The 27,862-nt window shown below is 38.1% G+C and overlaps 1 protein-coding gene across 1 annotated transcript in view; it reads right to left on the reverse strand.

Moving 5' to 3' along the window:
- Positions 1–2,369: 2,369 nt before the first annotated feature.
- LOC128999258 (intermembrane lipid transfer protein VPS13D-like) overlaps positions 2,370–27,862 on the reverse strand; it is an 84,796-nt gene continuing 59,303 nt past the window's right edge. The window contains exons 56-77 of the mRNA XM_054425653.1: positions 26,625–26,732; positions 25,890–25,997; positions 25,054–25,278; positions 24,538–24,716; positions 19,900–20,044; positions 19,359–19,558; positions 15,395–15,587; positions 14,916–15,096; positions 13,727–13,756; positions 12,909–12,981; positions 12,341–12,434; positions 11,681–11,950; positions 10,508–10,663; positions 9,305–9,511; positions 8,832–9,014; positions 8,124–8,298; positions 7,555–7,754; positions 6,762–6,868; positions 6,356–6,496; positions 5,309–5,428; positions 4,777–4,930; positions 2,370–3,794 (exon numbers count right to left, since the gene is read on the reverse strand). Coding sequence (XP_054281628.1) covers positions 3,699–3,794; positions 4,777–4,930; positions 5,309–5,428; positions 6,356–6,496; positions 6,762–6,868; positions 7,555–7,754; positions 8,124–8,298; positions 8,832–9,014; positions 9,305–9,511; positions 10,508–10,663; positions 11,681–11,950; positions 12,341–12,434; positions 12,909–12,981; positions 13,727–13,756; positions 14,916–15,096; positions 15,395–15,587; positions 19,359–19,558; positions 19,900–20,044; positions 24,538–24,716; positions 25,054–25,278; positions 25,890–25,997; positions 26,625–26,732 — 3,345 coding nt within the window. The 3' untranslated portion in view covers positions 2,370–3,698. The remainder of the gene's footprint in view (positions 3,795–4,776; positions 4,931–5,308; positions 5,429–6,355; positions 6,497–6,761; positions 6,869–7,554; positions 7,755–8,123; positions 8,299–8,831; positions 9,015–9,304; positions 9,512–10,507; positions 10,664–11,680; positions 11,951–12,340; positions 12,435–12,908; positions 12,982–13,726; positions 13,757–14,915; positions 15,097–15,394; positions 15,588–19,358; positions 19,559–19,899; positions 20,045–24,537; positions 24,717–25,053; positions 25,279–25,889; positions 25,998–26,624; positions 26,733–27,862) is intronic.

Genomic DNA, 27,862 nt, shown 5'->3' on the forward strand with positions numbered 1-27,862 from the left:
ATCTGATCCCTTATAATGTTTAATTAGTACACTAGACCTCACGTAGCCTCTTTGCTGGGCCTTAGTAATTAATTATGGACCTGTTTCAAACATCCTTTGGCAACTAAGTGTCTTGTCAGTGGTGTACTTTGTGTTATATCTACTCGACAAATTCATCTACGGATGAATGCGCTTTTTATCTAACGCTCTTCTGACAACCTGAAGATGTGCCCTAGCTGATTGTAGTCGTAGTATCTTTAAGTGTAACCATTGACTATTGGATACTGAAGGTGTTACTTATTTTTAAAATTACAGGAGTATGTTTTATCTATCGGTACAGGTATAAACAGTAATAATCAGCATGAACACATAAAGTAAATTGTTCTTCAAAATATGACAATAAAACATTTTCTTACAGTTTTGCAACTTTCTTACTTACGTGCCAAGAGGAAAACAGTTCGTATGCTCGTTCATACTTCTTTCTTGATTTTTCAGGTAACCGGTTTAATGAAACATGTTTTCAGTTTCTGCTATTTCTGATTTACCATTATATGTATTCACAATAATTTTTACCGGGTTCATTATTTTTAAACATTTTAGGCCCACTTATAATTCATCTTTCAGATACTTCACTTGAACACTTCAGGTTATGTTTAAACCAAGCGTTGAACAAAAATATAATATTAACTATTAACACGAAATGACAGGTTAAATCGTAGTTATAATAGTCAATCAGCTGATCATAGTATTATTATCTTTAAGTGTTGCCAACCTATTTCCAAGCGTACACGGATTACGTGCATAACAAATAAAACCACGCTGTTTTGTGTTGTTTTTGGTTTGAATCTTGATGTACGCCAAAGTATAAACCGTGCGACAAAGTAAGTAAATTCAGCAATTAGAAGCTTTCTGTACTATAAAAAGTGCAAGGAAGCCAACTTTGTCGGGTGACTGTAGGAAAACCATTTTATATTTGTGTTATCAGGTTGATATTGTTTTCCCCTTCTTTGTCAGGAAAAGATATTTAAGTAACATATTTATCTAATTGGTTTAGCTGTTATGATCCAAGATCCAAGCTGAACAAATGGTATTTGAGTATGGAAGAGGAAGGGTGTAAATGGAACAAGAGGTATTCTAGGTTATAAGTTTACCTTGTGTTGTATCACTCTTAAGCTCAACTACGGTAGGACACATCCATCTACATCTAACCTTGTTGTAACAACTTCAAGGAGAGACTTGTGTTGTGAGAAGGACCCGCATGAAGGTAGAAAAATATATTACTGCAACATAACTGCACTTATTCTTTGCCACTTTGAAGATTGCAACAATTTGGTGGTGTCACTTTGGTACCAAGATTAAGTTGAGGAGACACACAGCTCCAGATATATGGTAAGAGAGTGTAGTTCATAAATTGAAACTGGAAAGTAATGAAAATGTGTTTAGCCTTTTAGTGGAAAGAGCACATTATTCAGCATACGTACAAACCATTTTTACAGGTCAACTAGCCTACGTTAAAACATATTGACCAAAGGAGGATCAGGAATTTGTTCCTGTGCTTTGTAATCAATTCCATTAGTAAGTTTCATCCTTCTCGTATAACCTCTCCCGTATGGTCCGGCAAACAAAATCCCAGTCCTGTTTAAATAAAGAAGTTGAGGTTTAGAGCAGTTGGTTTGGATCAACTGTCCTTGCTACTAGCAACACTATCACACATCACAACACTGGTCTGCCATGGACTTAGCAGGTTTACAGTAAGCTGGTCTTGTTCTTGGTCAATGATTTTTGGTTTATCATCTTCTAAGGGTAACCTGGAATAGTCAAGAACATCATCAGGAATACAGGAATAACAGTTTCTAGCACCTAACTCATTGGTTGAAAACTGGTGCCTTCTCCAGATCTACGAGAAATTGCCTTCAGACTTGCCACCCCTTGATTAGGTCTTATGAACAGGTTGATTAGGTTGTTATGAACAGTGAACAGGATTGGTAAATTTTTGGTTATGTTACCTTTTTGTCCAACATTAAGGCATTTGGAATCTCTTTAAAGAATTAGGGAAGAGTCAAGGAGTCAAGGCTTGAATCTTAATGTCCAAGATCAATTGTGAGTTCTGCAGAAATCAAAGACGATTCCCTTGAGAAACACTGGATGAACTTGGCAATGATCGTGTTCTGTTTTATTTGAGGCCAACAAACACAGAGGGTTATAGAACGTTATAATAGCCCATCCTAGTTCTATATACAATGTTTTTGCCGATTCTGATTGCCAAGGGGAATACAAGTACAGTGAATACAAAGTACATTGTTAAGGGGCATGGGCAAGATTGTCCAGTGTGTTGCCTTTAGAGTTAAAAAAGGATATAAAGAAACATTTTGGAATTTTTAAAATTTTAATTATAATAATTTAAGTAATACAAAACCGAAGTAATTAAACATTTGATGCAAAAACTTCATTTAACATTAGCATAACCAATTAAAGGCAGACTTTTGGGTTAAAAAGCTATAAATAAGTATCAAGACAGTCTAACATGATGGAATGAATGATTTCTGCAACTAAATTACATTGTATACTTTGTTGCCTTATTGCACAATGTGTGACATGAGAAGATTTCTACATAGCAAGTCAGCACTGCTTAAAAATAACAAATAACGATAAGATAACATGTAAAACAACAAAGTTATTGTTATTGTTTAGTTAAAAGATTAAGAGCTACCATATGCAATTAATAAATACTTCAATACGGGTAACACATCTACAGTAAATGTTATGATATGATTTCGTTGTACTACGTAACTTTTTTTACATTTTAAATAAAGAATTTTAAATGTTCTAAATTCAAAAAAAGGTTTTATCATACTTTACTCATAAAAAATTTTAAAAAATGTTTCAATTCAATGCATTGGGGTTCACAATACGAAAAGGACTTACAAATGGAACAAACACACAACTAGCTGCAATTTGTTAACTTCAATAAGGAAATAAAATTTACTTAAGTAGTTGATACAAATTGTATTAGAGTAATACAACTATCAGTAAAAACAAAATATAAAATTTGAGTAACATGCTTTACATATTGTGAAAGTAATTTCACAAGTAATTTCCTAATTAATATTCAAACATTGCCAACATAAATATTTTGTGTATCTGAAAAATTGCTTCCTGTTTGTTCTCATATTCATAATTGCCCACCTACTGATCGAATTTCGACTATACCAATAATTTAGAATAAATAAATAAAGTATTATTTATTTTCCTGTCCAATAAACACATAGTTCTTAAAATAGTAATTAGGTAAGTAATTTGAGGAATCTTATTCATACATTGGTTGCAATTTAAATGTCATCAAAAACTTCATTATCGCTCGCTCATTAGGCTAACAAACAATAGCTACGAATCAGTGTCTCTCAGAAAAATATTTTACTTAACGAAAAAATGCAAAAAATCTAAAACATTATTGTGTTAAACCTTTCAAAAGCAAGACTAGAAATATTTAAATCACAACAAACTAAGACGAGTTAACAATATTTACAGAGCAGAATAATCCCGACCGTTAGCACAAAAATATTTATTGCCCTCTTTGCCTTTCGGAAAATACTGTATTGTTTAGAAAAAATATATTCAACGATTGCAAAAATAAATAGTCAACAACAGTTCAACTACGAACTAAAGCCTACTCTATATCACAAGATTCAAGGTAGAGAGGAAGCAGTCTTTGGGAGCGTTCAGTCTTCCGTGGCGTACTGGTGTTCCGCACTTGACATTAGCGTGTGCTGGCGTTCTATGTATATTGCACGAGCATGATTCACTTGTTGAGATACCTAGAAAATTAATAAATTAGTTACGTAAGTAATAAATTAAAGACTACAAAATATAGAACTCTTGAAATTACCTGTTTAGTTTAGTTCTTCATTGAATAACGCTATCAGTACTTTCGGGAGCCTGGAGCTGCAAAGCCATGACTTACATTAAACAAATACCAGACATTGCAAAATTGATCTACAAAGCATTTTTAGTAATATTGGAGAATAAAGAGCCCTTTTTTAAACTGAAGATACGGCTAAGTACGGTGCCAAGCAAAAATGTGTAAAGCGAGGACTAATTATAAACTGCCATTTGCCACTGTGAATGAAAAAATCTGCAACCAATTTAATGAAATTAGGCTTTTCTATAGATAATGTAAATACGTTTTATTACTTAAACCACTTTTGTGGGATGAGACGGAATTGAAATGTACTTTAATCTGAATATGAATGGAAGATGATTTAGTGATGAGTGCAACCCCTTTTGTAGCTTGGTTACTGTATTTAGTCAAAACTGTTTATAGGCCTACAAGGACAGAAACTAACATCTTTCGCTTTTGCTATACAGTTAAGTACGCACTAAAACAAAACTGTTTTTGTAGATGCCCTTTACTTTGTTTGTGAATCATGCAAAATCCAACTCATAACCGTGAATGAAGCGAACCACCTAAATGTTTCAACAACTTTGTTGCAGAAAACTGCAAGACTATCCTGTTTTAAGGATTAAACATGTTTCCAGAGTGCATAACATACATATCTGTGTTGCAAATCCCTGCAGACTGGTAAAAAAGTAGTCCAAGTCCAATATTTTAGGAACACAGAATTTTATCTCTGTTTGCTTGAATATATTCACACCTTGAAAATTAGACTGTGTACTCATAAATATCTTTACAAATAAATCGTGGGGAGGTTGCTGCACAAACTAGAAAAAGGCAAAATCATTATTTATCCTAATCGTCCAGTAGTAGCAGATTATTTAGTTAAATTTGCGTTGTCTAACCCAGGCTGCGATGGTGTTGGTGTCGCACCGCACGCGAGGTCGTTTGACAGGTTCTTGGCTCAGCAAGGCTCCCTCCACACGGATAGCCAGCTCTATGTAGTGCAGTGTGGTCCCTCCCTCGTACAGACTCAGTGGATGACAAGACACCAACTCTCTGGAACAATACACACCCTCAATACAATAACAACAATCCATGACATTTAAACAAATTGTTTATATGTCTTTTGTTAGAATGAAAATATAATATAATAAGGTTTAAGTTGCATATGTTTAAGCACACTGTGCGTTAAGTATGCACTAACGGAATGATCTGTTGTGGTAAAAATCAACTACAGCTTTTAAGTGCTGTCAGAAATGTAGCACATCTTCAGGTTGGAAAGTCTGTGTAATAATTCCTCGTGGTCTGTATACCTGTGACTTTAAGTGTATTCTGTTATATGATTTAAAAGTTTAACCTATTCAACAGCAGCAAACACCACTATGGCATTAACTTCTACAGCATGATTTGTTTCTAGCAACAATATATGGTTACCTGAGATGTACTTGCAGGAACGAGTTGAATGTGTTTCCGCTAAACACTCGCACCATATCGCTTGATATGACGATCCTCAGGTCCTCGCAACCACTGCGTAGAACCTCGTAGGCCATGAACCTGTGACGTTAGTTAACCATGTAATATCATAGAGTTTTAAACATGAATCAACAACAACTACACAATTACACCTTATTCTAGTAAGTTACTTACTCATTAGCAATTTATATCAACGAGGGAATTACACTTTAACAAATAACTTAATATACTTCTTCAGATCTTGTGCTCCTTCACTATTAGCAAGAGATCTTTGTGAATTTCGCTTCGTTTAATCTTCCCATCTCGTGTCCATTGGAAGACGTCCATTGGGTAGTCCTGTCTAAAAGGACGTGATCCAATGCGGAGGAGAAATCCGGATGGCGGAGGATAGAGAAGAGTGGAAGCAGCTAAAATACGAGGCAAAAAATCAGCCGTACTGACGCCGCATCAGTAAAGTAGGCACGTATCTCTTATCCAAGGGTCTTTTTCTTAAGGACGTCTTTCCATATTTGTTTTATCATGGCTTTTCAAATGTCTGATTTTTGCTCAGGAAACAATGTTCTGTGATTGGAATTAGTTCCCTTAATTCTTCACTCTTTATTTTCCTTTGTCCACCTGTTCCTTTAAGTTAGTTGATATACACGGCACTAATAACATTTTTTTGTCTTAAGAAAACTGAATAGACAGTATCTTATTTTTCCATGATATCAAATCAATTAAATTTTTAAATCGCTCATTGCATAACCTTTTTTTACTATTGGATTCGGTGAGAGGTAACTAATGTTATTTACAAGCATCATGTTCTATCCCTATGGTAACTTGCTACAATTAACCTGAGATTGCATATTATACAAAAACAGTTGATCCTGTATAAAACAGAACATTTAATCAATGTATGATCAAATTAATTTTCATCCATTGCACAGCATTAGTATGCCTCAAAAACTTAGAAAATATAATAAAAATAATTAGACAATATATCAATAATCTTTTCCGACAAGTACTCACAGCTCAGTATAGTCGTAGTTGTTGATGGTGTAGAGATACTCCTGTCCTCTGCTCTGTTTCTGGTTGTACAAAGGCATCAGCCCAGTGCCGCTGGTTACACATCGCGGCGGCCTCGTGCGCTCCGGGCTCTTACGATTGGAACTGCGGGAAAACAAAGTTTAAGTTTAAAAAACTATTCTTATGATTGTAACTTATTGTAAAATAAAAGAAAGTGTAATTTTTTAACAATCTTTTAAACTTGAAATTCAAATTCAAATTATCTTTCTAATAAATTTAAACAAATAAATAAATTTTAAACACGAAATTAAAATCTGGCTAGTTTCTCTTGCTAAAGACTTAATTTCATAGTAATTGTTAATTATTTGAACGACTATTATGTTAAAAATACGAAAGATTTGTAAATAACCTGGTGATTCTGACGGCACTAGCAGCTTCTGATGTAAGGTCCAGAAAGCCGATCACAGGTTTGGTTACTGTTCCAACAAGGCCTTTTCCTAGGCCAGAGATGAAACCCTGTGAACAAACCAAACAATAGGATTTAACTTTTCCTGCAGGTAATTCTCAAGTGTTACAAGACTATCACAAGACCAATCCTGCTTTATGAAGCAGAGACATGGATGATAGAAAAACAAACAAAAAAGAAGTTGGTTTCATTTGAAAACATAATTTTGAGAAAAATATTTGGACCTGCTAGAGACGGAGAAGGATGGAGAATTAAGCACATCCAAGAAATAAGAGACATGTACCATTCCCCAGATATAGTAGGAGAAGCAAAGAGCAGAAGACTAAGGTGGGCTGTCCATGGCAGGAGGGAAGATGACAGACTAATTATTAAAGAAGTTTGGAGACAAAACCCGGTAGGAAAAAGACCCCAAGGAAGACCCAAGAATCGATGAAAATTGAGAGCAAGGAAAGAAAATTCAGAGAACAGGGAGAGATGGAGACAACATGTTTGCGAGGCCAAATACCACATTGCGTATCCATGGTCATGGGAGTAGAGTAGAGTAAGTAATTCTCAAGTACAAAAAAGAAAAGTCTCACTATATCAAAACTGCACGAGTCAGAGTGAAAACGAAAACTACTACTGAATATTAATGGATCAGAAAAACTAAAAGGAGCAAACTTACTCTTCTACACTTTTCTTTACATACGAGCGCAACAGTTGAAAATTGGATCAAACATAAAACTGTTGTACGTACAGGTATCCCCTCATTAGCAGCTCCCTCGTAGGTCTGTTTGAAGACGCTGGTGACTCCGCCAAGCACCCCAAACCCAAAGCCACGCAGACCCGCAGCCAAGTGGTCGCGCGAGGTGCCAGCGTGGCCGCGTCGGATGCGCAGCCGCTGCTCCTCATGTTGATCGTCCAATGCAACACGACCCAGTCCGTCGGAAAGCGACTCTGTAATGACAATGACATGAAATACAATTATTCAACTAAATGAAGCTTAGTATAGAGTACATACAAGTTTTGCTCATAGGATTTTTTGTACTCTGATTAAAAACATAAAAAAGGAAGATGAAATATATAACAACCCAGATATTCCATTTTATTTTAACATTGTTTTTTTAATCATTTTAAAGGACAGTTTCTTTCTACAAATTTAATATACAATCCAAATTAGAATTACATTCTAAAATCTAAATTTAAATACATTTTTTTATCTATATGTTTTAGGTTTTACTTTTTCAATAAATCGGTCCTGGAACATTAGAGAGTCTTTATGATCTTTTTGACTATGTAATGGTAATTTATAGTGATACTCCTCACCTGAAACTTTGGCAGCTGAATTTGAAAGACCGTGTGTAACATTTTTGAACAATGCTCCAACATTGCCTTCATAGAAGAGGCCTGTCACCCCCTCAGTCAGATCACTGAAAAATCCCAAAGGGTTTCCCAGGAAGTCTGTAGACCCCAAGATGATAGCTGCTTGCCACATCAGATCCTGAAAGTGAAAATTGTTGAAAATCTGAATCTGTTTGAAACTTAGCCTCTTGAATCTGAACTGATTATATTATGTTCGTATTTTATGTTTTAACTACTATGGAGCTATGTTCTAGTAGTCAAGGTTTAACTACTAATGAGGAACTTAACTGGCATGCAATTTTAACAAGCTTGACAAATTGATGTACTGAACACACCACATTTTCCTTCACAGCTCTGGTCCGTCCTTGTAGTAGGCGATCCAGCTCCATCAACAATATTAGCTTGTAGGATTTCTGCTCATATCAAGCCAGGATCATAATTATGACTGCCGAGAGTAAAAAATAATCCATCTTGCAATGCAGTCAACCAATTCTCAATTAAAAACGCAAAACACAACACAAAACAAACAAAACAACAAAAACTAAGTCTAGATTCAATGCTGAAATTATCAAACTATCACAGTGCAGAGTATGACAATAAATTTGGTATGTACACCAATATACACTGCTCTGGAGGCCACAATGATTAACCTGTATGAATGTTCTGACCAACCTCTTTGTAATGCTTGATGATGGAGCTGAGCAGGAACTGGCTGTTCTCAAAGATGTGGCGCTTGACAAACGGTTCCAGATCAACAGCCGCGTCTTGAAACTTGATCAGGGTCAGGCCGAGCTTGCGTTTGATCACCTTCAGCTGTTCACTCAATTTGTTACTGGTCGACACGCTTAGTCTCACCTACACGTTACGACAAATAAAATGTTTCAACAATCATTAGAGGAACAATCTATACTACAATCAGCCTCCACACTTTCAAGAATGAATAATTCTCGTTCAGGAACAGTTATTATCCCAACCTGTCAAGATATTTTGAGAATACTGCAAACCACCTAAGTCCCCCTTGCAAATTATTTTGACAGAGGTTCAGTTCTGTACACACTTTACGTAAAAGAAAACTATACTCTGTTTTGTTTGTCATCATTACATTAGATGTTATCATACATTATGTTGTAGACAATAATACACACTTGGCAGAAGATGAGCTTGAGAGAGCCGAAGTAGTATCGCTTGGCGTGGGCAGACGTCGCTTCAGCCAGGATTCTCTGAGTTTCAAAGTCACTCTCGTCTGCAGTCTCTTGTTCATCCTGTCCACTGAAGCCAAGGAATGCAAACAACTTCAGCAACAGACGCTCCTCAACGTTGAGAGACATGTTCTTCATACGAACAACCAAGTGCTGCAACAGTGACAGGTAAATAAACATTTGCTTGAGACCTCAAATTTTATGTCAGCTGAATTTATGCTTATGATTTATAAACTTATTTTAGGTTATATTGGAATCAGGTTAATTTGGAATTCCACTGATTAGTCTTAGCATTATGCAAAAGGAAAAATATGAATTTTGGGATGCTTACGAGACAAAGTAACTTAAAATTCATCCTTAAGCAAGACATTTGGAATGAAAAAATGAATTGATAAACTTTTACTAATTTAAAATTTGTTGCAACTATTCATGTACATTGGTTGGGAACTTTTCTAAACTTATTTAATCACGAAGAATCAAGTACTTTGTTCACTGCTGTAGAGGAATGAGAAACAATAAATAACAAACTAACATTCTTTTTTTCATAGTGATGATCAGTCTTCCTTCCTAAAGCAAACCAAATTCATCCCGACCTGATGTTGGCCTGATGCCCTGATACCATAGACAAAAAGAATGAAATATAGACCGTCAGCTGTGCTGCGGTTACCATAGGTTCTGGCGCACACCGCTGGGATCGCCACGGTATTTACAGCGTACGCGCTACGTAAACTACAGCGGTGTGCGCCGGAACTTATGGTAACCATGGTAACCGCAGCACGGCTGACAGTCTATATTTCATCCTTTTTGTCTATGCTGATACCCAACAGTCAAAATGTCTGACCCAAATAGAAGTATGTGTGGCTTGTAGAACACCAAAAAATATCACAGCTTCTAAAGGCATAGTCTGATTCCAGTTAAAGTTAAACCTATCTACAGGAGTTTAACAAATATCTAAACTACCAAACGGATGGTTGGATTGGCGACTATTTACTAACAAGATGAGGACATAGTGAATGTTGCAACCACAAAAAAATTTGAATTTGTACCATACTATTTCTTATTGTGTTTTTCTGGTTGTCTGTCATTACATCCCATAATAAGTAACGAATGGCCACCTACACTTTAAATGTAAAACAAAAATAGAATAACCTTGACAATCTCCGCGTTGCTAGTGTGTCTCCGAGGCACTCTTTCCCCTGTTATCTGCAAAGCTGGTCTGGCCACCTCCTCTGGGTCTGTGGAGCGTGAGGGAGGAGTGACATGCAGCACTACTGGACACTGTGCCTTGAACAGCTGATTGTCTACCTGCAGTCACACAACAACACACACATAGACAATACTGCAGAACTTTACTAGCCACCTTTTCATCAGCTGATTGACATTCAGTTAAAACATTATTGATATTTTAAAAAAATCTTTAAAAAAGTTGGCGGTATAGAAAATTATAGTGGTAATTGAAATATAGATTTTAGTCAAATCATGAAAGAACAAGGTATAGGGGCTGAACGGTATGATAATTATGTCTTATCTAAAGTGTAGGACATCTTCAGAAAGGAGATAGTAGTACCTACACCAGAGTTCCGCTCATCCAAACTAATTGGTACCAGGCCCTATTTGGTGGAGCAAAATTTTCAGATTAGCTGGAAATCCAGTCAAATTGAATTTAAAAATGTATTTTTATGACTGTAAATGGTCATATGTTGCTCTGGCAGTAACGTAAACAATGAGATTGTCTCTTACGATTATCTCTTTGAATTGCAGAAATATTTGTGATTAAAAACCAGGAACTTGGCAACACCCTGAGGTAATTTCCTATGGTTGCATTCTTCTTATTGCACGAGGATCTTAATAGAGAATCAATGGAACGTTGTTATTGAAAAAAATGCTCAGCCATAGGCTTTTGCAGATTATTCCAATTCATCCGGTCATAAAAAATTTAAGTATAATTTCTCTTTTGCCCAGTTTGCTACATAAGCTACCCTGATTGTACTTCAAAACAAAGTTTTGTTTGAATTGAAATTCAGAAAGTGTTACACTGTAGACAAAAGAATAAAAAGATCAATGTTGTTCATTGTTTCTATTTTAAATATAATTTATCCCTTGAACTTAGATATTCTCTCAAGTAAACTAGGCAGACTATACCCTTACCAAGTAGCCTATGTATACCACAAAATCACCTCAATCATGAACACTTACTGAGGTTACTATGCGGATGTTTCACCACAATAAACAGGAATTCCACTTGGTCATCAGTAAAAATATTCACTAGTGGTTCCTATGAACCTCACCTTTATGCATGACCATTCTATTGAAATCACAAACCTGAATATCCTGCACACAGGCGTCCAACATCTCCGCCTCATGAGTCCACATAGCACTGAGCCTTATCTGACTGAGCTTGATGTATACCAACTCCTCCGGCGGTTGTCTAGACACAAGACTGACTCCGATACAAGGCAACTCCACGTTCAGCTGGAACTCCTTGTTGTCCTTGGGAGCTAGCAGAGCTGTGTCGTCTGTCAGCAGAGCCGCTGGTCTGTGATTGGTCGACACATTCACCCAATCACTCTCCTCCAGTACCGCCACCATCCTCTGTAAGATCAGATAGTGTCTTACAGTTGGGATTTTACTTACTGAAGTGGCCACTTGTACCCTAGTAGGTACTTCATCAACACAGCCTCTCTAATAAGTTCAGACCACACCATCTTCTTTGTTAAGGACTCTTACCACATATCTCTGAGCGCCATATACAATTTTCTGTTATTGCTAGTATGGCAGAAATACAGCTAAATAGATTTAACAGGGCATTGTTTCAAATACCTGCAACATCAGTGAAATGCCTACAAATTTTGCTTTATATGAAACTACAAAAAGATCCTCCTTTTAATTCAAAAGATACAAGAACAGGTATGTATAATTCATACTTTGTGAACTCGCTACATGAGCTAAACGACTGATAAAAAACACATCTGAGACACTTACCGAGTCCTTGACGTCCGTGACTTGCAACACTCTCGTAGGTCCGTCAGTGAGCACTTTGACTGTGAGATATCCAGAGCCTGGCCTCAGTCTTTGTCTGTGAAACAAATACAAATTGGTGAGAACCAACTGAAATGTTAAAAATGCTTTGACAACAATCTCTTTTATATACACTTGACAAACTATTCACAATAGAAGAGGAAAGATAAAATGATATTACTAATCTTTAAAACTCATAGTTTGTACTTTATCCAAATAAGGCTGGTATGATCCACTAAAGTTTTTTAGTTTATTCTGAAGTAGAAATCGTCCTCTCAATAAAATTGCTTTCTGAGAATAATAATACCTGTAAAGGATTGATAGCTTTTCTGAATTAACTTTTGACCATTTGGTTGTATAAACTTTGCACCTTGTACAAAATGGAGCCTCTTATTTTATAGATGAACCTTTTATTAATAACAAAATAATTGCTTCATTGGCTTAAGATTCCTATGTTAATATAAGATATGAGAAGAGAAGAACATTTATTTTTACTTTGGTGATTGCTGTTGTGACATGCAATGTTATTTACCTTGAAACAAGCTGTTCCAGAGGTACTGATCCATCTGGCAACGTAGAGCTGCGACCTAGCACCACCTCACTCCCTGCGAACAAAACTCTCATGTATACAGAGACTACATACTCATATACCAGGAACCAGGATCTAGTTATAAATAATGTCAGTTATACAAGTTTGAATTATATCTTCTACGAAGACAGTGAACTGTCACTGTTGAAGTCAGGAAAAGATATACCCATTATTCCTGAATCATAAGATAAAAATGTGCTGAGAAAATATAAACAAAAATACATCAGGGAAATCAGATTTATTTGTTGTGGTAACTTTTTTTTATCCTACAGCTGTAAAATAGTTCACTGTTAAAATAACTTTCCATTTGGTAATCTATTGAAATATTAACCTGCTTATTCCAAATATGACCTAAAAGAAGGATGTGTCTGAAAGTACAGGATAATGAAAGGAAGTAAGTGTGGTAGTGTTGATTATATTTAGAAAGAGGGATGTGAAGTGACATACTGCTAAAGGAAAATTGTAGTTATAAGCAAGGAAATAAAGGGGGGATATAAGAATTACTTAATAAAAAAACGCTAATAGAAAATAAAAACAGTAAATAGAACGGTTTGCCGCTGAAAAAGTAAAAATACAAAAACAAATCACAAACATAGAAGAAACATCATAACATGATTAAAAGTGCACATAGAAAGAAACACACACAAACACACATTTGATTTACACTTTTTGAAACAAAGTACAGTAGAAAATAATAAAAAAATACATGCAAACTGAAATTGAATAGAAGGGAAAGAGAAAATAATTAGAACATTACATACACATCTGCCACGCAACTCCTCGAGATTCTCCTGCCAACATACTTCATACATTCAGACTAACATGGTTAATTTTGATCAAAAATCCTACAAGGAGAATATGATATTTCAGTAAAATAAAATTAACAAAGGAGGAATGCACCAGTACCAAGTTTTACAAGACAGCAAGTAAAATTGTATAGAATATGTCTTTTGAATAAATAATTTGTGGTGTGTCTAAGATGACTCTTGAATGATTTTGTAAGCTGTTTTTGAGATTTGAATATAACATCTCATATTTTTTATTCTAACCCGCTGTTATTTGCTTTGTTCGTAAAAGGTAGAAAATAAACCAAAATCTGAATGTTCAAGTTCAAATAGTGTAGAAATGTGCTTTTTGTTTACCCAATTTTTTCAGTTACCAGGCAAGATAACAAATTTGGAGATCGTTTGAAGACTACATTCTAGAAATAATCAAACAACTGTTGAAAATAATGACTTGTAGCCAAGATCACAAAGATTATCATAGATGTGACTGCAAACACAATTACTTAAAAATACAATTACTATTTTAGTCAAATTGATTCAAAACCAAAATATAGTAATAGTAGGAGTTGAGTTACCACAACAGATTCTATATTGTTTTTCAATTACAATTACAATTATACTTTGATTCAATATCCTAGACTTGATATTCAGGATTCGGATTAGGGATATCAAAATCCTGAATTTTACCCTTTCTTAGTTAGCACTGCAGTTTACCACTTTTATTTTCCTACTTTATAAGTGGATCAAAGTACTGTACTATGAAAATTTAAATACTTATCCACTGCACATTTTTAGTACCTAATGAAAGAAATATTTCAGATTAGATCAAATTAGATTTGTACAAAACCAAAATACTCTAAGGTGAAGAATAAGAAGAACAAGTAAAGAATGAGTGAAGAATGAGAGTTGAATGAATGATATAGCAGCTTTAACTGAAATCAGCTGGTTCTTTGTCCCGGATCATTTTATAAACCTAATGATTTATAGCAGCTGGGTTTATTATTGGACCATTAACAAGATTCAGATTTTTCTCTGGGTCACTTTTACCCTGGATTTTCCAGTTATACTCCCATAGAAATTAAATAAGTTGGCAATAAGTACATAAGTCAACAGCATGACACCCATGTTGGGGGAGGAAAAAACAAGGTCAAGAAAGACTGCATACCTTGTCTAAGACCAAAGAAGCCGTCCTTAGCCTGGACACACATGTTGTTATGTACACAGCAGAGACGGCCGTCGTCAGTGAACCGCCAGGTCTGGGTAGACTTGCGCCGCTTGTCCGGCCGGCGCAGCACCAGGCTGACGTAGTGAGAGGGCTGCGGCGCCGGACCCGAGATGTCCAGAACCTGACACCAGGACGAGAATCAATTATGTTGCAAAGCCAAATAGGGGTTCTGTCAGGACCAAATCTAGGATTTTGTTTAAGGGATATTGGAGACATTTTCCATCTCTAATGGTAAAAAACAAAGTTTCAAGACCAAGAGTCTGACGGGGGCGAAAGTATTTAAAAAATAACAAGAGTAGTACAAAACCCTGAAAAAGCTGACAAATCACCATCTTGAATCTGGGAGCAATTGTCTTGGGTATATTTATTCATGGTGTGTTGTTGTGAAATAAAATATGTTGATAGCATCTGCTACATACCAGTATCTTGTCTGGAGGTGCCCGGGGTGGACTGGAGCCCTCGTGCTGTAGCTGTCCTTCCCCTGTCATCCTCCACAGCTGAGACCGTGCTCCGTGCTGCTTGCGAGACAACACCACACAGCTCGACCCGTCTGGCACCTCCAGTACCAGCTGTTGACACTGTACGTCCAGCGGGTCCACTGTGTCTCCCACACTACATCAGACAACACCAGATATATCACACAAACATCCAAACATTTAAAGATAGGCTATACAACTGGCTTGTTGAACATCCTTTTTATGTGATTAGTTTATCTAGTATATTCTCCACCCAGCCTACAGCCTTCTTTTTACTTTTAAACTTTTAAATTTTTACCTGTTATTGTCTGTGATATTAGCTTATTAATCTAGATTGACTGGGTTACTGTGTAACCCTATTTTACCATAATATGTGACTATGTCTATTGCAAGATTGTTTTGCTTAATGACAATAAAGGATTTCTGATTTCTGATTTCTGATCCACAGCTGAGAGCGTGCTCCGTGCTGCTTGCGAGACAACAACACACAGTTCGACCCGTCCGGCACCTCCAGTACCAGCTGTTGACACTGTACGTCCAGCGGGTCCACTGTGTCTCCCACACTACATCAGACAACACCAGATATATCACACAAACATTCACAGCTGAGACCGTGCTCCGTGCTGCTTGCGAGACAACAACACACAGCTCGAACCGTCCGGCACCTCCAGTACCAGCTGTTGACACTGTACGTCCAGCGGGTCCACTGTGTCTCCCACACTACATCAGACAACACCAGATATATCACACAAACATTCACAGCTGAGACCGTGCTCCGTGCTGCTTGCGAGACAACAACACACAGCTCGACCCGTCCGGCACCTCCAGTACCAGCTGTTAACACTGTACGTCCAGCGGGTCCACTGTGTCTCCAACACTACATCAGACAACACCAGATATATCACACAAACATTCACAGCTGAGACCGTGCTCCGTGCTGCTTGCGAGACAACACCACACAGCTCGACCCGTCCGGCACCTCCAGTACCAGCTGTTGACACTGTACGTCCAGCGGGTCCACTGTGTCTCCCACACTACATCAGACAACACCAGATATATCACACAAACATTCACAGCTGAGACCGTGCTCTGTGCTGCTTGCGAGACAACAACACACATCTCGACCCATCCGGCACCTCCAGTACCAGCTGTTGACACTGTACGTCCAGCGGGTCTACTGTGTCTCCCACACTACATCAAACAACATCAGATATATCACACAAACATTCACAGCTGAGACCGTGCTCCGTGCTGCTTGCGAGACAACACCACACAGCTCGACCCGTCCGGCACCTCCAGTACCAGCTGTTGACACTGTACGTCCAGCGGGTCTACTGTGTCTCCCACACTACATCAGACAACACCAGATATATCACACAAACATTCACAGCTGAGACCGTGCTCCGTGCTGCTTGCGAGACAACACCACACAGCTCGACCCGTCCGGCACCACCAGTACCAGCTGTTGACACTGTACGTCCAGCGGGTCCACTGTGTCTCCCACACTACATCAGACAACACCAGATATATCACACAAACATTCACAGCTGAGACCGTGCTCCGTGCTGCTTGCGAGACAACACCACACAGCTCGACCTGTCCGGCACCTCCAGTACCAGCTGTTGACACTGTACGTCCAGCGGGTCTACTGTGTCTCCCACACTACATCAGACAACATCAGATATGTCACACAAACATTCACAGCTGAGACCGTGCTCCGTGCTGCTTGCGAGACAACAACACACAGCTGTTGACACTGTACGTCCAGCGGGTCTACTGTAACTCCCACACTACATCAAACAACACCAGATATATCACACAAACATTCACAGTTGAGAGCGTGCTCCGTGCTGCTTGCGAGACAACAACACACAGCTGTTGACACTGTACGTCCAGCGGGTCTACTGTGTCTCCCACACTACATCAGACAACATCAGATATATCACACAAACATTCACAGCTGAGACCGTGCTCCGTGCTGCTTGCGAGACAACAACACACAGCTGTTGACACTGTACGTCCAGCGGGTCTACTGTGTCTCCCACACTACATCAAACAACACCAGATATATCACACAAACATTCACAGCTGAGAGCGTGCTCCGTGCTTTTTGCGAGACAACAACACACAGCTGTTGACACTGTACGTCCAGCGGGTCTACTGTGTCTCCCACACTACATCAAACAACATCAGATATATCACACAAACATTCACAGCTGAGACCGTGCTCCGTGCTGCTTGAGAGACAACACCACACAGTTGTTGACACTGTACGTCCAGCGGGTCTACTGTGTCTCCCACACTACATCAAACAACACCAGATATATCACACAAACATTCACAGCTGAGAGCGTGCTCCGTGCTGCTTGCGAGACAACAACACACAGCTGTTGACACTGTACGTCCAGCGGGTCTACTGTGTCTCCCACACTACATCAAACAACACCAGATATATCACACAAACATTCACAGCTGAGAGCGTGCTCCGTGCTGCTTGAGAGACAACAACACACAGCTGTTGACACTGTACGTCCAGCGGGTCTACTGTGTCTCCACACTACATCAAACAACACCAGATATATCACACAAACATTCACAGCTGAGAGCGTGCTCCGTGCTGCTTGCGAGACAACAACACACAACTGTTGACACTGTACGTCCAGCGGGTCCACTGTGTCTCCCACACTACATCAGACAACACCAGATATATAACACAAACATTCACAGCTGAGAGCGTGTTCTGTGCTGCTTGAGAGACAACACCACACAGTTGTTGACACTGTAAGTCCAGCGGGTCCACTGTGTCTCCCACACTACATCAGACAACACCAGATATATAACACAAACATTCACAGCTGAGAGCGTGTTCTGTGCTGCTTGAGAGACAACACCACACAGTTGTTGACACTGTAAGTCCAGCGGGTCCACTGTGTCTCCCACACTACATCAGACAACACCAGATATATAACACAAACATTCACAGCTGAGAGCGTGTTCTGTGCTGCTTGAGAGACAACACCACACAGTTGTTGACACTGTAAGTCCAGCGGGTCCACTGTGTCTCCCACACTACATCAGACAACACCAGATATATAACACAAACATTCACAGCTGAGAGCGTGTTCTGTGCTGCTTGAGAGACAACACCACACAGTTGTTGAAACTGTAAGTCCAGCGGGTCCACTGTGTCTCCCACACTACATCAGACAACACCAGATATATAACACAAACATTCACAGCTGAGAGCGTGTTCTGTGCTGCTTGCGAGACAACACCACACAGTTGTTGACACTGTACGTCCAGCGGGTCCACTGTGTCTCCCACACTACATCAGACAACATCAGATATATAACAAGCTCAAAGCTGTGAACTAGACCATTACAGGTAGACAAAGGTCATTACAGTAATTGCAGCTGAACGTGAAGAGTTCAATCTTTCAATAATAATTAATGGAATATGGAATGTTGTTAGGACATCTGTATTGCTGTAGGCCAAATCAACTGTAACAAATCATTAGAAAGGAGATTTACTGGAATAAAAATTGTTATGCCAACAAATTATCAATGTACTTCTCAAAATTCTTCCTTAATTACCTTAACTAAATATTTGTAATATTGACCACAGGCATGAATTGGACATGAATAGGTCACTAAGAAGAATCTAGTGCTGACAAATTTCACATGTTTTTGTTTGAAACTAACAGGCTCCAATCTTTGTTATCTGAGGTTTCTAAAGGTGTCAGATTTTAAATGTATGGACTGAGTATGAATTAATTTATGTCTGAAATGTATAGTTTAGGGATGGTAAACAATTACCTTATGACACAATACTCTATAGCATTTCCACACAAGTCCATCAACATCATAACCTTAACTTCAACTCATCTATTTTACATCTTAAAATTTACCTCTTGAATGTGCCAGTGAAGGTGATGTATATGAAGTTCTCGTAAGTCAGGCCGGGTCCCTCGCCCAGCTTGTTGATGTCGTAATTCGCACTGACACCACCAGGTGCCACCACTGTTAACTTCTGAGGCTTGGTCGGCTCGTCAAATGCATAAGGGACAGAACAGTGGGGTCGCACTGAGCTCATGGCTTGTACCCCAGTCTGGCAAATAAAATTCAAAAATTTTGAGTTTCAATTGGTATATGTAGGTATCTATTTGTTTATGATGCAAAGTTTACCAAACTGACTGGGTTTAAATTGTACACAATGGTAGATCATGTAGGCCTCCTAGACAAGTAGACATATTGATGTAAAAAAAAAAAACTCCCTTGGTCAACGCTTGTGAACATCTGGTTTTGTTAATTGAAACCCATTATTTTCTTCTTGCAAATCCCCTGTTGTGAAGCACATGTAAAGCAACTAGTTTACATTTAATTTTTTATGTAAACAAAAAACATATTATTTTCAATCAATTCTTAGATATTAAGAGGGCGCAATTTTACCTGAGAGAATGACACTGCGACTTGAGAGAAGTTGTCTATCCGTATAGGAGCTGGCATGGACACAGCATCAGTCAACACAATGAAATACGTGGCTCTCTGTAGTACGATCTCAGCTCGGAGGAAGTACATACGACCACTGGAGTCCCTACAATGTATTTTCAATATTTACTCAACTTTGCTTTTTTGATAAGGCTTATTTTGGAGCAATAAGAGAAGGGGACACAAGGAAAATAAAACAGAATAAAAAAATTGGAAATCTCCTTAGGGAAGTGACCATGAGGCAGGCTATAAAATATCTTAAGAGATGATGTAAAAAAGACATGACCAAGATGAGAATGACCTAAGATCCATCTTGGGTTTAGATCGCCTTGCATGGGAGTCCATAAAAATGGGCAGGGGACAGGGCTCGAGCCACTCTAATGACACCCCACATTAACCACATTTTTCAGATTTTGCAGTAAAATTATCTTCATGTTGTTTCTTGTCTCAGGATTACTGTTTTTAGATTATAAAAGGTATAATGTTACCTGGATCTGCCAGAGTAATCCAAAGACTGTCTGTCGAGACTACGCGTTTCGAAGCATTAATAGCTTCATCATCAGGTCTTCAAGAACACTTATCACTCATCAGAGGTCCTCAAATAAATATAATTTTTACAAACATACATACAAAAAATAGTAGGCCTACGAACCACGTGCGCGCACTTAGACAGGTTTGTCATGACTGCAGCGGTGAAGGTTGGTGTCGTGAACTTTGTCCCTTGCCGGTCAGCTGTTCCTGGTTAGCTATTACAGTATCATACAATGCATTTGACTGGAAATTTAGTTTGTCGTTTAATAGATCATAACTATGGCTTTTTGTTGCTTCGTATATCTCGTATTCTTCTATGGCGTTCATGAAGCTTCCTTTTGTGCAAAAATGTAGGGGTGTCATGTTTGTTTCGAAATTTGTATAGTTATGATTTTCATTAATCAGATGGGCTGCATAATTGGATTTTAAATGATTTTTTGCTTTTGGAAGGAGTTCTTTGAATCTGGTTTTGAAAGCACGGCCGGTTTGTCCTATATAAAAACTATTGCAATCATCACAAGATAATCTGTAAACTCCAGTTTTTTCCTCCGTTTCTAGATTATTACTGGACGCTTTAGAATCGTTGTAGTTTGATGGAAGTCCTAAACGCTATCCCAATGTTTTTCTTTTTTAATTCGTTTTTCAGTATATTCGGTAGCCTTGTACCATACTCTGATGTTACAAAAATTTTGTCAATTGGGCTATCTAATCTGTTATCATTGGCTTTTTTCTTTAATTGTTTTTTGATAAGTTTATCAATCATGGCGGTTTTAAACCCATTTCTTTGGGCAATGTATTTGATCGTGTTTAATTCTTTGTTAAAATTATCTTGGCTCAATGGGACGGTGAGCAACTGGTGAACAAAACTGTTTTATGCTGCCATTTTTTGTTTTGTAGGATGGTGTGAAGTTTTATGTATGGTTGTGTCGGTTAGCGTAGGTTTTCTATAAATATCAAATTCAATTGAGTTTTCTGTTTTAATTGATGTTATATCAAGAAAGTTTAACCTGTCGTTGCTTTCCAATTCTATGGTAAACTGTAGGCTAGGGTTTATTTTATTTATATACTTAGTAAATATCTCTAGTTGTCTTACGTTGCCATCATACAGGATTGCGATGTCATCAACATAACGGTGGTAAAATACAATCTTATCTTTGTAGCGGTTGTTATCAGACCATATTTTTTTGTTATTGTTTTCGAAACTGTTCAAATATATTTCAGCTAGGATTCCTGAAAGTGACGATCCCATTGCTAATCCATCGTTTTGTATATAATATTCATTGTTAAAAGTGAACTAGTTCTGTTGGGTTACTATTTTTGTTAATGCGATGAGTTCATTAATGGCTTCCTCACTAAGATTAGAATTGCTCTTTAGATTGTCTTCTAGCAGTGGCGTATCCAGGGAAGGGGCCCAAGGGGGCCGGGCCCCCCCCGAATTTTTTTTTTTTTAGTTACCCTGTACACACGGCACACGGGAGCGTTGCAATGCGCGTTCTAGAAACACTCAAATGAGTGCGTACACACTACACAATACGTGTTGTTATTATATAAAATGCCGGATTACTGGAATGTTATCAATAAAAACACTTAAAATGCAATTAAAACACGTCTCCGAAGATCGCGCGATCGGAAACCGCTATTGCCACGATCGGGCGTGACGACGATGACGTTTCCGTAATCGAGGGAAACGATGATAACGTGTACGGCCGCGGGAGATGTTCGTGATTTTGACGCGATCGCGCATGACGACGATGACGTTTCCGTGACCGTGGGAGATGTTTATGATTTTGCCGCGATCGCGCAAGTCGACGATGACGTTTCTGTGACTGCGGGAGTAGACAATGATGTTTACATGGCCGCGGGAAATGATAAAATCTTCGCCGCGACCGTGAAAGACCACGATAATGTCTACATGACCGCGGGAGATGTTCATGATTTTTCCGCGATCACACAAGACGACGATGGCGTTTCCGTAACCGCGGGAGGCGATGATAACGTCTATACGTCCGCGGGAGATGTTCATGATATTGCCGCGATCGTGCAAGACGACGATGACGTTTTCATGACCGCGGGAGAGAATGATGATATCTACACGGCCGCGGGAGATAATCAGCATTTTGCCGCGACCGCGGAAGACCTCCCGCCAAAAGACGCCGGATTACTGGAGTGCCGGAGTGGTACAGTGCCGTTTATATAGGGTCTTCTGTACAATATTTTATAATTAAAAAAATGACGGCAGCTGGTACATATAGTGTCTACTTCAGTATCCAATAGTCATTGCGTGTACATTACATATTTTTGGTCGAGTTTTCGATCACTGGACGACCATTAGTATGCTTTATTCTATAAGTTGAGTGCAGTTTTATTAGCTTGATTTATTTTATTAAAATTACGTCACGCAGATTAATAGTAGTTTAGGCAACTTGTTTAGATTTCAGAACAGTAAAAAACTAATTTTTAGTAGTAATACACCAATATTATTCTCTACTTTAGAGCCTCCAGAGGTGTTGTAAACTGCAATTTATCACCATAAAAAACTAAAATTCCCCCCCCCCCTTCAGTACTGGGGGGTATTCCATGCCCCCCAGACCCCCCCGGATCGGGCCCCCCCCAAAGCAGAATCCTGGCTACGCCACTGTCTTCTAGGATATTGATTGTATATGCCATGGATACATTTGTGTATAAATTAACTATGTCCAGCGATGCCAGTGTATATCTAGGTTTGATTTCAGTGGTACTAGTTTTGTGAATTAAATCAATACTGTAAATTAGGCTATGACTGTTAGTTAAAATAATTTGTTGCTTAATTATCCTTTCTAGGCTTTTAGCGACTTGGTAGCTGGGTGCTGGCATGTAATTCACTAGAGGGGGTTATGATTAATGAAAATCATAACTATACAAATTTCAAAACAAACATGACACCCCTACATTTTTGCACAAAAGGAAGCTTCATGAACGCCATAGAAGAATACGAGATATACAAAGCAACAAAAAGCCATAGTTATGATCTATTAAACGACAAACTAAATTTCCAGTCAAATGCATTGTATGATACTGTAATAGCTAACCAGGAACAGCTGACCGGCAAGGGACAAAGTTCACGACACCAACCTTCACCGCTGCAGTCATGACAAACCTGTCTAAGTGCGCGCACGCGGTTCGTAGGCCTATTATTTTTCGTATGTATGTTTGTAAAAATTATATTTATTTGACGACCTCTGATGAGTGATAAGTGTTCTTGAAGACCTGATGATGAAGCTATTAATGCTTCGAAACACGTAGTCTCGACAGACAGCCTTTGGATTACTCTGGCAGATCCAGGTAACATTATACCTTTTATAATCTAAAGTAAAATTATGTAAAAACCAATCATTTGGAAATAAATTTAGGTACAAAAATGCATTAAATAAACCATTTTGCACAGTACCTAATTTGTTTTATAAAGTTCCAGGGGGGGAAACCTCGGACACCCCTCTTTATTGTTAGGGGGGGGGGGAATTATTAACCCCTGGCCTCCTTTTCAAAAAAAAAACTGGATGGACGCTCATGTGGCCACGAGAGTAAGAGTAATTAAATGGACTTTATTATTTATGAAAACACATGGAATTTTGTACGAGAGTAAAAATTATTGATCTCAGAAAAACTAGTTGTAAAATAATTAAATTTGGTCAGATTGGTCAACCAATAATTATCAAATTGGTTTGATGAAGGATTTAACTCAAAAATAACATTTTTGTCAGCTACATTTTTCTCACAATAAAATGTTTATTCATATTTGTAAAGCAATATTTGTTTGTAGGATTGTTATAGGTTGTAGAAGGATTTAGTCTCATTAAAAAAAACAAAAAATCAAATACGTTGATAGAAGGTAAGACAAATAATTGAAACAAGTTGATAGAAAGACTAAACTTAAAACCCCTTTTCCCATCTAGTTTCTCATAGTTATATCAACACGCAAAGATTCAGGATGCTTAGTTGTACAGTACATTTCTCATCAATTTACTTCAAATACAAGAAACAGAAACACAACAGCAATTAATTGTGTTATGTAATGATAGAGATTATTACCTGACGTTGATGTGTAGAGAGTTGTTGTTGTCAATCATGAAGCCCCCAGACCAGTGACACTGAGGTACATCCATCAGTCTCAGACACAACAGAAGGTCCTTGTCCAGCCTAGGCCAGTGGAAGGCCAGAGAGCAATCAGGTACAGCGGACAGGTAAGTGGCTTGGGCACCCGGGTCACTCTAAAAAGTTTACATTAGAATGAATTCAGTTTATTAATATTAAGCAAAGAAATAAATATTTGAAGAATCCGTAATTCAGTGAGTATTTAAAATTGGTAACTCAGTGGAAGCGTACGGAAGGTAACTCAGTGAAACCAATCTAGCAATGTTGTGTTTTAAGGAAGAGCAGCAATATTCTTCAAAATACCCAAAATGGAAACAAAAGTTGTACATTGGGCGTTACAAATATCTAGTTAACAAGTTTAGGGAACCAAAGAAGAGGAACCTCTCTCAAATCTACCACAAAATAATTGTCTCACAAGGTATACTCAAGCAAAGTTTACGATCTACCACTTACCACTGTAGTGGCAAAGCACAGTTGTGCAAACTGTATCCGGTAGCTGCTCTTGTTGTGTATCTGGTAGTGTGCGGAAAGTGTGACGATGTTGGTACACCTGTAGCGGCCGCGGCCGGGCCGGATGTCAATACCTATCATGTACACCAGGTCTGGCCGGTTGTCCCACAGTGTCACCCTGAGGCGGCGGACCTGCACACCTGGGTGTAGCCGGAAATGTTGGCACCACTGTAAATGATATTCTGAATGAACATTGATCAAGAAATTATTATTGGGGAGTAGTTCAGTGTCTTGAATGTAGTAATTACTAGGAAAAGAAAGATAAGAGGATAAACTTACTTATTTGCCAAACATGGTGGATCAGTAAAAGTGTCATGGGCTGAAAGGACAGACATTTTGTGTTTGAGACTGGCTGCACAATCTTAGCTCTGCAGCTCACCACTGTCCTGTCCATGAGGCAAATACAGCAACTGTCTCCAAATCACCACACATACAAGATGTTTAGAGTGACAGGCAGTTTGGGTTTTACAACCCTGGACTTAAGGATGGACACAATAAAGGATTCATACATTCTTTAGAACTCTCTGTTCAGTAGATGTAGTTATCCCCCATTTCCTAAAAGTAAATTGTAAAGCTTAATATGTACTTTATTTAATAAATAATAAAAAAATTCACTTTAGGATTTATTTCTGTATCTGCCATCTGGCGTAAGGGAAATGAGTCTTACTACAGGTCTACCTAGTTTCACAAAACCAACAATAATAATTAACAATAAATGAGTTGCAGAATTATATTAACAGAAACCTGTGTATGGACATAATACATCAAACATTAGTTACCTGGGGTGTTCCTTCAGGATGCACTTTGCTGCCAACTCTGGCCACCACTGTGGGACTTGCGTCTTGGTCCACAAACGAGAACAACAGAGGGGCGACCATACGAGCAACCTGTAATTATATCATACACTCTGTATAATTCTCTGAATATTGATTTTTTTAAATAGCAAAAATGCAAAAAGATTCAAAGCACAACAAACAATGTTTTGCCATTGATTATTTCTCTATTTAATTACTGCAATTTAATTTCAATTTAATTTAAAGAATTTAACAACTTTAAGCACAAGATAGGCTTCCATGGTTAAAGTGGACTGTCCAGCAATCCATTTTTGGAATAAGCTACAGTTAAACTATTGTTCAGTTGAAATTCTAAATGTTTTACAGTATTTTCATCTGTACAACAAAACAACACGGTCATCTTTGGAATACTAAGACGTAATAAACCAACTTTCTCCCTTACTAAATCTTATAAAAGCAATATCTTAGCACAAATAATCGTTTTAAAACATTTTGAATATATGTCAAACTCACTTGAAAAAAAATGTAAAATGCATTACTCTTTTATTATATCCTCTCTCTTCTATCTATTCTCTTTCCTTTTATTTCTCTTTTATTTATTTTTGATATTTGTGTATTAATCTAGACAGTCACATTTTCCAACAAATAATTTTACATAGTTAGAGAATGAGCTAGTTAAAGTAGTATTAATTGGTTGTAAATAAAGTAAACAACACACACCTCGTGTTCCTCATATTGGCCGGCAGTCTCTGTAGCAACTCCTTCCTGTCTAAACACCAGCGGCAGCCCAGTCTTGTTGACCAACCAGAACATGGCGGAGATAGTCACCTGAATCAAGCAGCGTGGTCAAACACCAGGGACAAGGTGTATTTCACTAAGTACTATTTTAAAATTCAATCATACTATTTTATTGAGATGAATGTTATACAAGTCCCGAAGCTACCATTTAAGTCTGGCAGGTTTTAAAATACAACTAGGTGAACCCGTGCGAATTCGCACGAGTAATAAGTTAGGATATTATAGCATCGTCGTAGAAGTTGCGTCGTTATATCGACGATGGTCTTGAGCTCGATCGTTGGCTATATGCATTCTAAGTTCTTTTTGCTGTTCAGTAGGAGTATTTTGCAGAATGGAGCTCATCATGCTGAAAACTTGCGGTATGGATTAATATCAACCAAATGTTGAGTCAAAATGTGCATGAGTTCAGTGCTGCAAGAGCCATTAGCTTTGTTTGTCATTCTTTCTTGAACAGCGGTTTCGACGTCGTATATATAAATTTGGGCATATGTTGGATGCTCCCCTTCTGACAGTTGAAATGTGCCAATTGAGTGATAAATTTTATCGTGCACCTTCTTATACAGAAATGCCTCAACCGTTATGTTCTTCAATTTTAGGTCGATTGCTGACCATTGCGAGCGCCGAGTTGTACGATATAATGTTCTCTCTGTAGTTTCTGCTCAAATGATTTGTAGGCTCTGGATATAATAGATTTATCGGGATGGTGGTAGATTCACTTTTCATTTATGGCAGCAGGATGAAAATCCTTCGCCTCGTCCTATTTGTTCTTCTTTAAAATGTAGCGCACCTCATTTCTGATATTTCAACGCCATCTCGCCAAGTGAATGCTGCTGAATTCTTGTACTGTATTTGTCAGTGTAATTTGTAAGTACACGTTGCCACTCACGGTTCCAGCTCCTCGTCTGGGCTCCTTACGTTTTGCTTAGCTTGCCGTATGTTGACTCACCGTGTCCGACCGGCTATATTTCTTCGTCGTCGGATCCTTGGCATGTTTAAACAAAAATATTATGTAAAACTTTTCTCCCGTCATGTCCTATAGGTAACATTTCTTTGCCAGGTTTCTAATTATTTTTAAAAACATGCAAACTATTTACATTTCAAAACCAAACAAAACAGCAGGGATTTAATTTTTTTAAACTAATGTATTGACATCTGTTTCA

The sequence above is a fragment of the Macrosteles quadrilineatus genome, unplaced genomic scaffold (genome assembly GCF_028750875.1).
Source record: "Macrosteles quadrilineatus isolate MER2022 unplaced genomic scaffold, UCM_ALF_1.0 Scaffold_8__2_contigs__length_117827958, whole genome shotgun sequence".
NCBI lineage: Eukaryota > Metazoa > Arthropoda > Insecta > Hemiptera > Cicadellidae > Macrosteles > Macrosteles quadrilineatus.